Here is an 18,434-nt window from a genome sequence, read left to right on the forward strand (position 1 = left end):
TGTGCTCAGTGCTGTGTGCATCCAGTAGGTGCTCAGTGCTGTGTGCACGGTGTGCCAAGGGCAAGGCATGGCTGACATGGCCAAGTGTGAGATGGCTTGGAGAAGTGATCAAGGGCTCTCCAGACCAACTACCTTGCCTGGCCTCGTCCTGGTGAGGACTTCTTCCTTACTCTGTGTCCTCACATTTGCCATGTCCTTTAGAAAGAGCTCAGGATCAGGAAAAATAAGCAGTAAAGCCTTCAGGCAAAAGCAGCAACAGTTGAGGAAAAGGACTCTGTTGGGGCCAGCAGGATAGCTAGAACTCTAGAATTTACTCCCCTGAAAGATCTTCCCCAGCTTCAAACTTTAGGGAGTAACAACACTCCTGCAAGAGGCTTCCAAGAAGAATTAAAGTGTTCCACACAGCCCAAATGAAGCCACAGATCCAAGCAGCCCTTAGTCGGTTCTTCCAAGTCAAGTAGTGCCCATTTCTGTCCTTGGGAAGTATCCCAGAAACTGCAGAGAGGGATGAACCCTGGTCCTCTCCTGTTGGGATGGGTTTGAGCACCGTGTATTTGGATGCTGATTTCTATGCCCAGACATCTGGTTGCAGTCTGGGAGTAGGCATGGTCAAGTATCTCTGGTCTCTGATTGGCTAATAAAGAGCTGATTCAGCCAATAACTAGGCAGAGGAAAGAGGGAAGGCAGGGCTTCTGATCCCAGTTAGAGGAATCCAGAGACAAGGGAGGGAGGAGGGGAAGAGAAGAAGGTATGGAGAAACCAGGAGTTGTCATGAAGACAAACATGGATTAGAGAGAGCCTGAGCAAGACTCAGATTACAGGAAAAGGATCACATGGCTGGGAAGTGGCCAAGTTAGCATAGTAGGGTTAGACTAGATGAATACCTACCCAGTTAATAGGGCTTTCAGCTTGTTAATAAAATATACCAGGTCTTTGTATCATTTATTCAGGAGCTAAAACAGGATAGAGAGGGCATAGAAATGCATTGCCCTTGGGAGCAAAGGGGACTCTTCCCATGTCCTGAAGGCTTGGGGAGGCAGCCCTGACCCTATTGAGTTAGACTCATGGAGGTATTTTGGGGGTGTACACCACTAGGGTTCAGAGCTCTTTCTCCTACCCATGCTGCAAGTGATGCTTCTAAATGGAATGTTCTATGCAGAGCACTGCGCAGGATCTCATGGCTGAACTCATTCCCTTACAGGAGCTGCTCCATCTCTGATTAGAACATAGGATGCCACTGAAGCAGTGGGGAGGCTCTGGGAGATGTGTCAGAGGGAACAGTCATCCAATCCCTAAATCATTTGGCCTGGGACATAATGAGACTCTCAGAGCTAGGCAAGTTCTGGGGGGAAGTCAGGAGGGGACTGGTGACATGTATTCAGGATGCCTCTGGGTCACAAGCTCTCTGTGATGCCCAAGATTCCTAAAGCTTCAGCATAGCTTTATCCCACAAAGAAGATGCTGACTCCTGGAAGACTCTGTGAGCTAGAACAACCCAGCAGTTTTTGCCTTGGCTGAAGAGCCTGTTGAGATTGCCAGAGCTCCAAGTCCTCTGGGATCCAGATGAAGCCCAGGGAAGTGAAACTCAAGGTTTCTCCATAAGAGTCCTGGGCTACTTATAGGAGCCAAGAGGAACCACAGAGACATATGTCTGATGGTTCCTGGTTCACCTGTGTCATAATAAGCAATCCACCTCCTTACACCCTGGGTGGGTCAGGACCCCTCAACTAACCTGAAGGAGAAAGCGGGCCTGTCGGAGCTCTCTGAGGTCACTGTAGGCATGGCGCTGGCAGGAGTAATGGTCAGAGGACCGGTCTTTGCTGCACATGTTGAAAATGAAGGGGTCACTGATACTGAAAAGGAAATAAGATATGATATGTACACACATGGACATCCATCAAAGAAGGTACTTACAGTCTTCCCCCAGTTCCTCCCCTCTCCTGGCACCAGTTTTCAGAGCTACCCTGGGAAAGGGCCGTAGTTATGCCAACTGCTCTGCTGATTTGATGAGCTGATAGCCTCCCATATCTACTAAGTTCTGCCCTTGAAGAGTAGGCAGAGAGCTAGCCTCACAGGTGAAGAGTCACGTTGACCCAGGGTGCAGGGGCTGGGTATATGAGAAAACTCCCTAGGTTCAGAAGTCTGCAACTTTGTTACACCACATGGATCTTTGGAACTTTGGACCTACACCCTCCAATCCTGAGTCTTTAGTGACCCTGCAAGCTGTTGAGATAGACCACCCAGAGTGGTTGGATGCAGTGGTCATGAGATAGACCACCTAGAATGGATGCACCTGTCATAAGACAGAGAGCCAGTGGATTAGAAGACATGGTATAATCACATGACAGGAAAAAAAAAAACATACTAGAACACATTTGGTTTGCAAAATCCAGGCTTGGATGAGAGAAGGGATTGATCATCTTCTAAACTCTCCAAAACTAGGCCTTAGAGGGCAAGCAGCATCCTACCAAAGAGCAGAGCAGAGACATGCGTGACCTAAGTCCCACCTCTTCCAACACGGAGGGCTAGTCTGTGTAACACAGAAGATGGTCTGGAGAGGTATTCCCATCAAAAGGTTCAGAGTGAGCCTCTCTGTTTGGAAGGAAGTGGAGGGTGCAGAGAACCGCAGATTTGTCTGGATAGTTATTTCCAAAGAGAATGTTCTGTGTAGTTGAGGTGGGGGAACTCTCAGTTCTCACACAGATGGGGTCTTGGGAAGTAAAATTAACTCTATAGACAGATCCATTTATGAATAGCTAGGCAATGTGGCCAGGTTTTTTTGTATTTATTTAGATTCTATTTTATCTCAAACTCTGTGTATACCACCACAAACATTCTGATCATTCTGATAACATTTCCCTTTCAGATAAATGGCACGTGCCCTAACACATTTCTAATCAGAGGACTAGAGAGGCCAGAGTTGAAGAAAACCTTGCCAAGGTGTGGATAGATATGAGGGAGGGGAGTGGAGGCAGGGAAACTATTTCATCCCCTCCTGGTGCTAGCCCTAGAGTTACCCATGAGGTCCCACGCCACCACTCCATGGCTGAGAGTCAGGTTCTCACAGACCTGGTGGGGTTTCTGGTCTAGTCACTGGTGGTCCAGGTTCCATACCACAAGGAGCTTGGAGTTTCCCATCTAGTTGAAGGTCCCTGTAGGCCGGGGTGGAAATCTAGACTCTTTGGGTAGATCCTTATACAGATGTCTTCAAGGACACAAACAGGCTCTTTGCAACCCCTCCTGGCCCCTCTGCTCAGAGCCACATTGCTGTAGGGCTAATCAAAGAGAAAATGTGGTTTTGGTTTTGGGAAGCCTTGGCCAAGAGGCTATTGCTGGCTGGAGTTCACTGTGCATTACTAGAGCCACCACTGGGTGGAAGTTGAGTTGTTTCCAAGTATTTCTGACTTTCACAGGGGGGAGGGGTGCAGTGGTGATTATTCTACCTCCCACCCTTTGCTTAAGCTCAAAGGCATTCAGGCCAAGGTCTGGTGGGAATGATAAGCGCTAATCTTTCTTGTGTTCCATAGGCTCCTGCTATGAGACCTACAGAAAGTCCTCTCTGCACCTTAGCTCCTCCACAGCATCTCCTGTGTAGGCTGGGTGAAGGCAGCCTCTACTCATGGCTTCTGTTCCCTCGTCTTCCCCTGAGCCTTGTGTTTGCTTGCTAAGTGACCGCCATGCTCCCTGGCTGCCCAGAACTCCCACATCCACTATTTATTTTGTTCCTAAATCAGTCTCCCCAAGCATGCACCATGCTCCTTTCCAGTTATAAACCTGGAAGCTGCTTTCCAGAGGCAATACTTTCCCCAAGGTTGCAGTTTGCTACTGCATCAGGTCCTCTTGACTCTTGACCCAGGTCCTCTTGACTCTTAAACTCAGGTTCACTCAGCAGTGTCCTTGGAGGCTCTCCTCAGAGTTGTTGTGGAACCTTTTCCAGCTCCTTCTCTTTAGTTTACCCCATGCTATAGGTCCCACAGCTGACACAAGTGAACTGTGGGCAGCCTGTACTGGAACATGGGGCATTGGGAGAAAAGAAGTAGCCATGTTTTTCACATGCCTCTAGGTCTGTGTAACTACGTAGGATAGAACCGACAGCCACGGATCCTTAGAAAAGTTAAACTATATCATTGCTGAGTTCACTGGTTGACGTCCAAGTTGAGGCTGGCTACATTTATACAGCATTTATACAGGTGCCACTGGGTGCTCTAGATAACCATTCTTACATATCATGCTAAGTAAATCAAGATAGATCAGAGCTCAGACATCCAAGGTTATTGGGAAGGAAGGAGCAGGTTAATCCTAGTTCGTTATCAGGAGGACCTGTTGTTGCAGGTCACAGGATGCTGTTCAGAGTTCTACTTCCAGGTAATCTCCTCCACATATAAAATTATCTCGAGTTCCTTTAATATAGATTTTAATAATTATATCAGGAAACCCCACTGTGCCGGGTAAATGATGGCTGTGATGCCGACTGGCCTAGTTTCTGACAGCTGAAGTAGGCTTCAAGGCAAAATAAACTTCAGTTGGCCTCCATTTGAAGTCACTCGATTTTGTCAGAATGATAGTGGTAGTGTGAAGCTGGAATCTCTCAGGGATCTAAACATTTTAGAGATAGTATGTCACTGTAGCAGTGGAGCCACCACCGTGCACACACATGGCTGATGTTGAGTAACTTTGCACAATTGAACTCAACAGAGCAATGATGCCCGACAATCCATGGACAGGAAATGAGTGTTCCATACCTGATCTCCAAGGTTCCCATAGATGCCACTGTTTAGGGTAGAACTTTGACTTCCTAAAGAGATAGGTTGATGTCACAATGTGACTTCATTTGAAAATGGGTCATCTATAGAAGCCTTCAAGCTAAAATCAAGTCACTGGAGTGGTCCCTAATCCAATATAACTGATGACATCATAGAAGGGAACCTGTGAACCCCGAGAAAGAAGACAGTTGTGTAGCTGGCAGATGTGTCTATATACAAGTCAAGGAATTCCAAGGATAGCCCAGACACCAGAAGCTGAGGGGAAAGAGAAAGGCTTCTCCCCTGGAGCAACTGAGAAAGAGCTGCTGACACCTTGATTCATCCTTTTAGCTGCGTAAGTATAAAATTCTGTGATCCTTTCAGGCCACCAGATCCTTGACAGCCCTAACAAACTAATACAGCCACTGAACATTCCACCGAGGAGAGAGCCCAGTGTCACTAAGAGCCAAGCTTCTCTGGACCTTCTCCATCTCTGCAGTACATGCCTAAGTCCAGTCACCTCGAGGGCGTTTAGTGTTCTTGGACTTGATTGGAGATATTTTTATGGTACAGCAGCAAGCCTCTTCCAAGGTCTAATGCTCAGCTATGCTCAACTCAATGGCTTTTAGAGAAGCATTTCAGGGTTGGCCCAGCTTTATTTTTAACAGGCTTATTTATGTACCTTCCTTAGTCTCCATGGTCAAAATACGGCCCAAATCCCATTGATCTGACAGGATCTGGGAGCCTGGCTGGGATCGCTGCTTTTCTCGTAGTGCCAGCACTTTCTCAGGCCTTAGAGAAGGCTGGTGGGGGCAGTGAAAGTCTGATTAACAAATACTTCTTTGGGGTGACTAAAAATACCCAGGCAATTCTCTGGAGATACCCCAAGGTAGTCAGTAATTTCCGTTCTACCCAAGTTTTAGAAAGTACATTTCCAGACAAGGGAAATCACTCTTGCCATTATAAGTCAAGTGTCCAACCACTGGGCTTCTATTACTAGTGCAGGGATAGACGGCTTGATGATTAAAACAAAGGGTAGCTGATCAATAACATCTTATCTAAGGCCAGCTTAATCCAAGCCCAAGTGAAGTTAGAAGCAATGGGTTGTACATGTCGTTACATGGGCATGCTGAACAATAGAAAGACCAGAGAGCTTTCATCAGCGTAGAAAGGCCAGCCTGCGAACCCAGTGTCCGTATTGATCGGTATCAATAAAACATGAGTGAGAAGATGGAATGAGTGTGCCAAGTATTAATTATGCTCCTCCAGCTTTGGAAAATCATCAAAGACTTGTAGCAGTGGGAGAGGTTTTGGTATGAATAAAAGATGGAAATTAGCAAGAGAGGACGTCAGTAAGTATAATAAAGCAAATTTCAACCGTAATCTAAACAGGGTGGGCTGGCATACACTCTTGCATATACCCTTTAACTCTGGCTTCTTGGAATCATGATAGCTGGGAGTTAAAACTCTTACTACTGACAGGTCAAGACTGAATTCTTTGCCAACATCTGTAAACAATGGCTTCCGAAGTATATAGTCCCTGATGACTAGTCGAATCAGCCTGAGCTAGGAGCTGGCAAAATATCAGATCCCACCAGACCTACCAAATTAGAAACTAGTGAAAGGGCAGAGCCCAGAAGTCTGTGTGCTAATGATACTTCTGGGTGACTCTGGCGTAAGCCACTTTGAAAGTCACTAGATTAAGGAGTCGCTCTGTCACCAGAGGAACCATGGCAGGCCACAGTGAAAAACTCTCCATCAAGAACAAAGACCATGAGAAAACACACAACTCGACGACCATAAAACACTATTGGTCTGACTTCGGATGGTTGTCCTTCATGAGCACAGAGTGCAGTACCCTGTGGAGTACTAGTCAGTAGGAGCTGTCTGAACCCCAAAGGAGCAAACATCTGATACTACAGAGAGGCCTTAAGGTTTTCTGCTGATGATGTCTGCTACTAGTTGTGGTAAAGACGGAAGGCATCACTTCCTCATTTGGTCACTTGGCATTGTTTTTCTTGAGATAGGATTCTCCCTTGTAGCTCTTGCTGGCCTCACACTTGGCATCTCCCTGTCTCAGCCTCCTGAGTGTTGGGATAACCCATGTGCCACCCTACCTGGATAATGGCTGGAAAAAGTCCTGTCCAAACCTCCACCCTTATTAGATTTTAGCCATATTATCAGGCAGCTCTCCCTTACCACATCAGTCAGGATGTCCCCCAGCTATGGTAACAGAAGTGCCCCTGTATCATGTATGTTTTGTTCCAGAATGATAGTGTGCTCTGACCTCTTTTCCAAGAAGCCCGTCTGTGTAGCCCATGTCATTCAAGTGCCTTGGGCAGCAGCCACTATCTCATATAGAACAATGAGTTGAATGCATACCCTGATGTGACTGGAGTCTGTTATCCAAATAACCTGATGGAAGGTCCCCAAGTGCTAAGATACATGGCCTGGCAGGCGAGACATACAGGACTGCCATGTTGCTACCCAGCCCATAGGCTGTCTTTGGAGAGTCATCTATTTTATTCCATGGCTCTACGCCTATGATAACCAGTAGGAAGGGGAAAAGAGGGAACCAGAAATAGGCAGGGCTTGGAGGAGTCTGCTGGGGGAAGTAGAGAACTTACTTGGATAAACAGTGGTGGGTGCAGTAGACATCGCCTGTAGGAGACAGAGTAAAGTTCTCACAGATGTAGAAGTGTTGCTGGCCAAAGAGCAGGATCCCCTCTGAGACCAGGTGTCCCTGCACAATCACCATGGGGATCTTCTGTGACACCTGGAGGGGGAGAGGGTGCTAGAGTCAGACTGCATGCCTGGGAAACATGCCCGTGACTTTTATGAAGAACTCACAGGACAGTTAGAACTGTCAGTGGTAGTGGCTTGCAAGAATGGTGGGCTGCAATCTTAACCACAACCCATGTGGCACAGTGATACCATCATCCCATATAGTTTTTAATCTACACATGGACACAACCACCCTAATCAATCTATCTGGATATATATATATATATATATATATATATATATATATATATATATGCCATTTATATATATATGCCATTTATATATATGCCATTTATATATATGCCATTTATATATATGCCATATATATATATGCCATTTCTCCTTTCCCTTTTATCCCTCCAAATCCTCTGACATATCCCTCTTTACTCTTTTTCAAATTGAAGACTTCTATTGCTATTAATTATTGTTTTACACACACACACATTTATGCATATATATTTTTAAATATAACCTGTTCAGTCTGTGCAATGTGACTTGTAAGTATGTTTTCGGGGCTGATCATTTGGTATTGAATAACCAATTGGTGTGCTCCAACAGGAGACTCTTTCTCCTGCTCTCAGCAGTCCTTAGTTGCAGGCAGTTCTTTGGGTAGGATTAAGCCTCCTTTGCTTTCTCCTATCCCCATTAGCACATCTATTGTTCTTGTCCTTGTTGGATAATGTTTAGGTCGTCATGTAGGTGAACTTTCTAGGAGTATCTTCTGACCATTCCTAGGAGACACATATCACACCAAATTCCCTGTTTCTCTGGCTCTTAAAATCTCTCTGCCCCCTTCTTCTGCCACATTTCCTGAGCCTTATGCTGGGGAGTGATTTGTAGATGTACCACTTGAGATTCACTGCTGTGGTTCCTAAGCATGTCAAAGTTGTTTCTCTTCTGTTAAGCTCCATAACAATGTTTTACTGGGGACAAACATTTGTCCAGGGACTATCTGGTAATAGCCAATGAGTAGCCGAGCCAGGAATAGAACCCAGGTATGTTCAGAACAAGTGTAAGCTTGGTACTGCTGTCTCTGTAAAGCCAAGGCAAGCATGGATATTGGATGTTCATTGTTCATGTAGACACTTGCTCCTGGACCACATGCCACACTCCTTCACTGACAGAGCGCACCAGGGGCATCAGTGACAACTTGCCCTCAACAACAGGCCAACATGAGTCATGAGACTAGAATCCCTTTGCCTCAATTCAGAGCCACTGCTTGGGTGTGATCAGCTGTGTATTACAACCATCCCAGGTCAGCTCTGACTTCCCCACTCCAAAATACTTCCTGAGAGCATGTCCACATGGAGATTCCAGCTTGATCTCCAAGGATTTTGACCTGCGACAATGCAATGCCTTAGATTCCAGCAAGAATGAATAAATAATGAAAGAAACCCAAAGGGACTAAGAATAAGGCCAACGTCCATATTGTCTCCAAGTATTTCCATCCTTACAAATGCAAAACTGAATGGCAGGGGTGGCACACACCTATAATGCCAGCACTAAAGTGTGAAGGGGCAGGGGTGTCTGGGAGAGATTGACCCAAAGACTGAATGTGGCGTATACCTATAAATGGCAGTACTAAAATCTGAGGGAAGGTATATGTGTAAGTGTGTGTGTGTGTGTGTGTGTGTGTGTGTGTGTATGTGTGTACTTTGTGTGGTATGTGACTGTGTGTGGTGAGTGTGGAGTGTGTGTGTTGGGGGGTGGATAAGTGATGTGATATGTGTGTGGGGTATGAGTCTGTGGTCTGTGTGTGTGTGTGTGTGTGTGTGTGTGTGTGTGTGTGTGTAAGTTGGGGAGTGATGTAAAGGCTGAATGCGGCATGTGTCTGTAGTCCCACTACTTGGCAATCTGAACCAGGAGGATTTTAGTTGCAAGGCTTGTTTGAAGCCAGGCTGCACCACAAAACCCATCTCAAGAACTAGGTAAGGAAGCACAAGTTTCACCACGGTCACGAGCACAGTGGTTTGAATGTGGTTCATCCCAGAAAAGCCAAGGCTGAGGCTCAGTTCCTGCAAACAGCCTGAGCTGATAAGGCCTTTAGAAAAGGCAGCTTCACCGTTAGGGCTTCACCATAGATTCAATCAGTTTACTATTTGGTGGATTCAGTGGTTAGGTTTGGTGGATTCAGTGGTTTGGTGGACTCCATTATTTGGTTTGGTGGATTCAGTGCACTGTAGTTTTAGGATGTTTCATCTTACAGTGAGTTTACAAAGATTAGAGAGAAACCAGGCTAGGAATCAAGGGATGTCTGGCTGCCTCACAAAGGCCTTTTGAATGCAAGCCGGGCTTTTTTTTTTTTTTTTTTTTTTACACTTTTCTGTCTTCACATAAATACCATGTTTCACAGTTACCTTGCTACAGCTAGTCTGCAGCCCATCACAGGGCCCCTTCCTAATGACCTCCTGTAGACTTGTCTGATTTTTACTATGTTGCAGGATATTTGACCAATCTTTTATAGATTAAATTGCTTTCAAATATTTGGCCTACGTAGTTCTGCCAAACTCATTCTGTGCATGTCACTTTGAATTGGTGGGTACAGGGAAGGAATAAAGTTCTGTGAACAAGACTGGAGGCTCAGGGTGAGGGGGTTTAAATTCCCATAGCTATTGCCAATGGCTCCCTCGCAAAGCAGCACTAAGTTTATGCATTGCCACCATTGTTAGGAGGGCGCTACAACTTGAATCCGGCTTGACTATATTTTCTAAGAACTCAGTTTAATGCCCATTGTGAGGTAAGAGGGTGTAGAGGAGGGGCTCTTTGGATCCCCTAGCATATATGGTATATTTATATTTATAGTATACTTATAATATGTAGTATACTAGTATATAAAGAATATCATCAGGGTGAAGCCGCTAAGACTGGATGCTTTCCTTAAAAGAATATCAGAAGAAAGACTCACATTCACACATACTCCCTGTATCTTGTGACATGAGACCCTGTGTCATCCTGAGACTCTGTCATCTAGAAGATAATTACCACATATGAGCCCTCAGCTATTCAGACTCATAAACCTAAGGAAATCTCTTTTCTTCATAAAGCACGGAGCTTCAGGTCCTTTAGTATAGTCTCACAATACAGACTGATAACAGAGAGTTATGCCAGGCTGCTTACACTTTTTTTTTTCTTGTATCTTTTACAGGTTCAATTTTGAGGTCCCATCCCCAAGTTCATAAGGTGACACATGAAGCCACAGCACCAGCCCTGGCATAGGCACCCCAGAACATCTCCCCTCCCCTCAGTACCATCCCCATTAAACCCTCCACAGTTCCAGCAGTGGGGCTTTGGCTCACAGGCCACAATCTGCTCTGATGCTTCCCTTTGGGGAGGCTTAAGTAACAACCAGAATAAACCAAACCACAAGAAAAATGTCTAAAGAGAGCTGGGTTAATAGCTTAAAAATTGATTCTGCTAGAAAAGAAATGGCATTTTAAAATCTAGAAAACGAGCCCAAGTGAACTATTACCTGCTCTTCCATTTAAATGAGCCCTGAGAGGACTCCATCCGTGTTTACTCATGACTAAGAAATCCCTCATGCCTTGATGCTATCGATCACTTCAGACAAGGGGAACTTTTGCTTCTCCAGGAGAACTTTTTAAAGACATGCTAGGTGATATATGGTCATTCCCAGTGGGTGGATAACTAAGAACGTAAATATGCCTCCATCTGTGGATGGTGACCAACAGGTTGTCCAGAAAGCCGGAGAGGCTGGAGATAAAACACGAGGGACAACAACAACCGGAGTCACCGGGTGTTAGCTTGTAAGAGCACATGGCCCCAAAGCCAGGTCTCAGTGGTGTGTCTAGGAAGGGCAAGGTCAACCACACATCTTTGGAAGCTGTCGGTAGCATAACTAGTCTATAATCTTGTGTGGCACTAAAGTCTGTAGACAGAAAGGCTGAGGCCCAGACGGGTCAGTGGAAGCAGCCATCACTGGAGAGGCCCATGTCTATTCTCTCTCTTCTGTCTGTGAGCAGGTGGACAATGTAATTCTTTCCTGTGCCCTCAGTTCATGCTATTAGGACTAGCGAACAGTTCAGGGACAATCAGCCCTTGGTATCCTTGGGGACACTTCGAGAACCTCTGCCCACTGTCACCAAATTTCACAGATACTTGAGTCCCTTCTGTCTCTCCTAATGCTTTAAATCATCTTCAGGTGATTTATAATACTCAATAGCATGCCAGCACTGTCTACACTGCCGTACTGTGTTGTCTAGGGAAGAATGGACAGATTGGAGCCTGCAAGAACAAGATCTCAGTTCAGACACAATGCTTTAATTTTTTTTTCCTTCACAGGTGGTAGAATTTATTGATAGCCTCTGAGGGTATGAGGGTTTGATTATATACTTGATTTTCAAAAATATTGCTGAGAAAAAATAAATTAAAACTATCAAAAAGGGACAGGCTACCAGAATCATAATTGGGTTCATTCCCAAGAACTCCCTACTTTTTTCTAACTGGACCACAATTACCTCGAGCTTCAGTCACACTATGAATGAGAGAAAAGAATCCTAAAGCAACGTGGAGGTTCCACTAGCTTGAGTGTATCAACACAGCAGTAAGGCTAAGAAGAGCAGTGCTGGGTCTCTGTAAGAACTCTCTCCCAGACAAGGAGCAGGGACGCCCCCTGCCTGCCTGCCTATGTCACTTCCACAGAAGCAATGAAGCCAAGCCTCCCTCCTCTCTCTTCAGGCTCTGGGGGCCAGGTGGAAAGATAGTGACTTTGACACGTTTGCCTACTCCAGTGTAATGTGAAGCATACCACAAACCCCGAAGACGGTTCAAAGCACAGCGCTCACCCCCGCAGTCACTGAGGGCATGTGTTAGCAATTCACCCACAGCGTATCTGGCTAGGATCTCTGAGTGCTATAAACCTGGATTGGAGGATCTGCTGAGATGGAAACACTAAAGGCCCCATGTTAAAGGCTCGGTGGCCAGCTGGCTGATGGGATAATTGCCAGGGGACTGGATCGTGAGAGATCTAGCCTAATTAATCAATGTATTAATCCATGGATGAACTTGCCATTTCACGCCTTACTAAATCTGAGCCCTAGTTGGAGAAGATGAGTCACTTTAGGCCTTTCCTTTGCCTGACTGCTCTCTCTCTCTCTCTCTCTCTCTCTCTCTCTCTCTCTCTCTCTCTCTCTCTCTCTCTGCTTCCTGGTCACCAGTGAGCAACCAATCCCTGCCATGTGTTTCAGCCACCATGATCTTCTCCCCTTAACTCAAACTGAAAGCAGCAGAGCCAACACCTCTACTAACTGTAAACTAAAATAAAACTTTCCTTTTTTAAAAGTTGTTTTCTTCAAGTGTTTTGAAGCAGTGACAAAAAGCTAACTAAGAGGTATTTCCTGGAAACATCAGAACATTAAGAGTCCTAACCTCATCCTCCCAGGTCGTGTTTCTAAAAGTCGCAGTCTAGCAGGTGCAGAGTTGGGGCTTAGAAGTAGCATTCTGAGAGCACCTAGAAGATGCTGGTGCAGATGATATGAAGAACACTCGTTAAGGTGAGCCAAGGACACCAGCTAGGCAGAGAGCAAAGCTGTTTCATGTGATCTAAGGGTATTGCTTGGAATACACCTGTCTATTGGTTCCTTCATTCACTCACTCTCACATAGCAGTATTAGCAAGTGCCCCACCCACTGAAGACACAGAGGGAATGGAATTGTGCCTTCAAGGGGTTTATGATCTAACTGAGGCTGCTGTAAAGCTAAGATGGGAAAGGACAGGTGTTTGAAAGAACAGTGAAGCCTGTGTCTAGCATAGGCTGTATGGGAAAGACTAAGTCACAAAGAGGTAGCCCCGAGGCTGGATTAGGGTTACCATACATACATACATACATACATAATTAAATATGTATGTGAAAGAAAAACTTCTGTATAATTAGGAAAAGGGCCAGCCATGCACATGCATGTATATGAGCTTATGCATGTACAGAAATGAGGAAGGCAAGTTATAAGTCAACTCAGGGGTCACTTTGTACAAAAAGTATGTTGCAGAGGGCCTCAGAAGGCATTAATCAGGGATGATGTAGACAGCTGTGCTTTTTATCAAGTCCTAGTGATTCACTCAAAGAGGCAGTTCAGAAACAACAATGTTAATACCCTTGTTAGCCTCCTGCAAGCAGCTTTCGTTAAAGACACCTGGGAAGAGCTTGTGAGCGATGCTGTCCAGAGCAAAAACTTCTCCCTTTGATCTGGCTATCACAGTCCAAGTCACATTTGACATTTAGTTTGTATGCAAATTTGCTTAATTTGCCATGTAATCAAAGATAATAATACCAAACAGCAGAGAGAATCTAACCCTGGAATGGAGTTCTAAGTCTGGATGGATCCAGAAGCCCCATGGAAGGGTATGACCCCCAGCATGGAGTGACTGACGGGCCCACAATTAACATGCATTAAATTCACCGCACAAACAGCAAATGGAGCTGTTTGCAGGGAAATGTGCTGTAGTTCTGGGAATCATTAATCAATGGTGCAAAGGCAGCGCTGAGTAACGGAATAATTACCTTCCCAGGTATTGCTGGAGGCAGCAAGGGCTCAGTTGATCACACAAGGAAATGAGTTCTGCTGAAGCCACCCTGGAGTCCCAGGGCTGTGACATCCCTGGGTCTCGGATAGATTCTGCAACTCCAAGGTCTCATCAGAGACAGACCACCAGGTTTACTAGAAGGAATTTATGCCCTGGGGTCTCTAGGAAGAAGAATAAAGGATATTGGGGTGGGGGGGCAGCAGAATGAGACTCTGAGATGCAAACATGGTTACATCACCATGTCCTGTCCTAGGAAATTTGGAAAATGTGGGAGGTCTGGTGTCTTGTGAAGACATGGGTAAACTTTCTATTTGCTTGAGGGTGTTCATATTCCGAAGTCCCCACACTCACACATCCCACCTCAAACTCTAGTTCCACATTTGACAAAAGCAGTGGTAGACCAAGCAGCATCACAGAGGATGACGGATAAGACCATGAAAGAGCGGAAATAAGGTCGCCATACACTAGTGATCAGGCATGGTAGACTAGAGATAAAGTCAGAGTGTGCTGTGCACAAGGCCATGGTGTGTAATGAGAATGTTCGTTTCCCATAAGGTAACATAGGGGAATATGTTTTAGTTTTAATCCCAGGTGTGGGATACGGGCCTACTTCCTATTGTCCCGAACATCTGACTATGATTAGTCTTGTGCTCTGGCAGGTGCATGATTTTTGTCAGCTGAAGATAGTTCACGTTTGAAATTCTGGGGACTCTTCACGGGGTATATAAATGCCAGGGCCCTGAGAGGCAGGTGCTGCTTGCTGGTTGCTGGTTGCTGGTTGCTGGTTGCTGCTTGCTGCTTGCTGCTTGCTGCTTGCTGCTTGCTGCTTGCTGCTTGCTGCTTGCTGGTTGGAGATACCCTGACAGCAAAGACCACACACCCCAAAGAACTCAATGGCCCTAATCAGCAGGAAGTAGTCTGACAAGATCAACACCCTCTCTCCTCTCCAACCTTCTTTCTCTCCCACCTGGGGTGTGTGTGTGTGGGGGGGGGATTGGAAGGATGGGATAAAGTTTGGGAGGAGGTAGATAAAAGAATCCAACAAAGTAGCCAAAAGTCCAATTACAGTGATGGACCAGGGATAAGACTCTGGTAGACCAGGGATGAGGTCATTATAGATCAGAGCCAAGGCCACAACAGACCAGGAACTATGTCCTGGAGACGAGGCATGTGACCTACGCAGGAGACATCAAGCACAGCCTATGAAATGAATCCACACATCACTTGCAAAGCACCAGTGCTCAGCCTGGGTGAGACTCATCTTGTACAGATGTCTGCTTCCAGTTCCAGGTGGCTGATGTTGGATTTCCTTCTCCTGCACCCAGCCTCTCCCTGCAGATACAGGATCACAAGCACGAAGGAGGAGCCGGGCAGTTTTAACTTCCTCATATCTTTCTACCCCTGCTGGGATTCAAGCACATTCTAGGGATGCCTGCTGGGCACTGTGACAGCATCCTGCTGTGTGACAGGGAAGCCAAGGAAGACTGAAGCTTAAGTAAAACTCCAGGGAGGATGAAGTCTCTGCTGCTTGCCTTCCCTCTATACGGGGAAAGGCAGTCACTTATACACAGTCCAGATCCTAGTCCACCAGAATGAGGCCCCAATAAGGCTGTCACTGGATGTGCATGTGCCTGAGAAAGCCGTACAATGACAAAGACAAGACTCTCAGACATAGGGAATGTGTCAAGGATTTCTGTTGGCTGCAAGAGGTTGGAACTGGGATTCCTCTGGGCCAGGTCTATAAACCTCAGAACTTACCCACAGTTGTGCCAAGAAAGGCTGAACTCCAATACCACCTTGTTGGTCTTAGAAGAATAAGGACACTTGGGTGACTATAGAATTTTCCCAGAGACTGAAGATAGGCATTGAGCGAGAAGTGGGCACAGGGAATACCCAGTATAACAGGCTATAACTCAAAGACATCCTCTGAGACCCTGGTCCGGTATCACACATAGGCTAGATGGTTACTCTGTGGGGACCTGACGTCTGGGGAGCTTCCTGGATCATCTGGTGAGGCCAAAGTGAGCTCTGACTCCAGCAGCATAGGATTCCAGCAGACATGAGCAACAGAAGAGAAGACAAAGGCTGGGTAAGGCAGAAGCAGAGAGATTCACCAGTAAGAAAGGCTTGACACAAGCTGCTTGCTGCCTAGGAAGATGGGGAGAGGGGACCACAGGGTGAGGAGAGCAGGCCTTTCCCAAGAAGTTGAGCAGGACTCAGCTGACAGCCATCAACCCTCACACACACAGAGGCATGAACCAAAGTCTGCCAGCAACTGAATGAGCCTGGAAAGGAATAGATTCCCAGAGCCTCCAGAAGGCTCCCCAGCCACTGGCAGCATCGCTGTACTCTGAGGCTCTACATGAACCAGCAGAGCCCCACACTGCTGGATTCCCCAGAAAGTTACTACATATTGTTTCAAGTCACTAAGTTCATGTCCATATGTTAGCAACGGAAAACTAACGGAGCATTGCAGGGTTGAGCACCTTTCATACTTATTTATTTTTATTGGTTATTTATTTATTTATTTTCACTTTATGTTGGACTTGAACTCTAGAAATCTGGGCCTAAACAAGTTTTTGTCTTTATAAGTAAACTTTCTTAGTTATTTTGTTGCAGCAATCTGAAGCTAATACACATTCCTGTGCCCATGCTGGGACATCTAAATACCACCCACTAGGACCCAAAATTTTTTGCTCACCAGCTCAGGCCTGTCTCTAAGGCTTGTACACACTTCTTCTCCATACAAGCCTTTGGAAGATGCATGGCACTACACACAACTCAACCCATGCACTCCTAGGCCTGAGAGATGGTCAGGGAGCATGCTGGTAAGCATGACAAAGCATAGTGCCCCTCGGGTGTAGGTGTACTTTCAGGGTGGCCAGATTTTGGTGGGAGGTCCAGGAATTGCTACAAAGTCAGGTGAAACATTTAGAAGACTTTATCCCACAGATTGTTAGCTTGAGTCTCATCTTGCAGATGTTTTGACACAGTGTATACAGGAGACCATGGAAATTAGGAGCCTGCCCCCTCTGCTCATTTTGTACGTAGTGGGCAGGTGTGAACATTATTGAAGATTCCCTATATGACCGATATCATCCTAGTTCTGTGCCATCAGACAGTCTTAATGGATTACTGAGACTCTACCAATGTGTTTATTACCTTTTCTCCATCAAGAAGCTCTTGTAAAATAACTGTTCTCTCCCGGCACAATTCCAAGAAGTCTTCTGAGTGCAGACTTTCATGCAAAGCAGGAAAGAAGGTCAATTGTGTGCAATCCACTCCCACTTCATCAGGCCTGCTCTCGGCTTCCTCTGTTGTCAGCTCATCTGCAGTCGTGAAAACTGGACACATTGCCTTGGTGTGAGCCACATGACGTCACAATGGGAAGCATACAACATGAGCCTTTGTCACTGAGAGGAACTGTGAGGCTCTGGTGTAGTGGTGGTCAGTGTGTCCTTCCACGGTTCCGAGAAGGAACACAGCCACCTGACCTGTGTTATAGCTCACGTACCTGCAAGCTGGTTCAACTGGGTGTGCCTAGCCCTGGCTCCTCTACAGCTATCAAATGGATGCAAAGCAACATTTTGGAATTCATTCTCACTGATCAATGGAGCATCTCTCCTTAGGTCCGTATAGGATTGGCTCCTTCTGAACCCATTTATTCTCTCTTCTACAAGGGTGTCATTGATATTTCTAAACAATAGAAGCCCTAATATTTTGTTTAAAGGAATCAGAAATGCCATGGTGCACTGATGAACAAAAACAAAACAAAACAAAACAAAACAAAACACCACACGTGTGTGCCCTAAAGCATGACAAGTCTCAGTCTCCAGTAGGTGCTCTGGACTGGTCACTGTGGTAGCATCTATGTAGTCCTGTCTCAGCTGCAGCATCTCACCCTCAGTTTGCAAATGAAAATATCTGAATACAGTTTGGGACTGCCCACGGCCATATGGCTACTGAATTGGAGGGAACGGGAAGCAGGCATCCCTGTGTACAATGCAAGCTCCTTTCTGCCTCAGTGTGTTTAGCTGCACCATTCACAGAGTGACTAACAGCTTCTGCTATCTTTTCTGTATGTATGTGTATATGTGATTTCTAACATAATGTAAATTTTGCATTTACAAACTTTCATCCAAGATTACATCATTAGTACTTTCCCAAGCCACTTAAAAGTTTTTCCAACAATTAAAAGGGTATAGAAGTATTCCATTGTGCAGCTATTTCATAATCGACAAGTTCCTCTCCTGCTCTTTAGAAACACAATGGCCTTAGCAGCAGCAGCAACAACAACAACAAAATGTAACTTTGCTGTCATTTCTGTTCATTTCTCGATTTGTTTGCCAAGAGCCAGGACATCTGGACCAA

The 18,434-nt window shown here is 45.7% G+C and overlaps 1 protein-coding gene across 1 annotated transcript in view; it reads right to left on the reverse strand.

Moving 5' to 3' along the window:
- The window catches only part of Wdfy4 (WDFY family member 4), a 237,520-nt gene that overhangs the window by 62,611 nt on the left and 156,475 nt on the right, over positions 1-18,434 (reverse strand). Inside the window, exons 43-45 of the mRNA XM_029541917.1 lie at positions 17,226-17,407; positions 7,370-7,518; positions 1,733-1,853 (exon numbers count right to left, since the gene is read on the reverse strand). Of these exons, the coding sequence (XP_029397777.1) occupies positions 1,733-1,853; positions 7,370-7,518; positions 17,226-17,407 (452 nt within the window). The remainder of the gene's footprint in view (positions 1-1,732; positions 1,854-7,369; positions 7,519-17,225; positions 17,408-18,434) is intronic.

This window comes from Mus pahari, chromosome 8 (assembly GCF_900095145.1).
Source record: "Mus pahari chromosome 8, PAHARI_EIJ_v1.1, whole genome shotgun sequence".
Classification (NCBI taxonomy): Eukaryota; Metazoa; Chordata; class Mammalia; order Rodentia; family Muridae; genus Mus; species Mus pahari.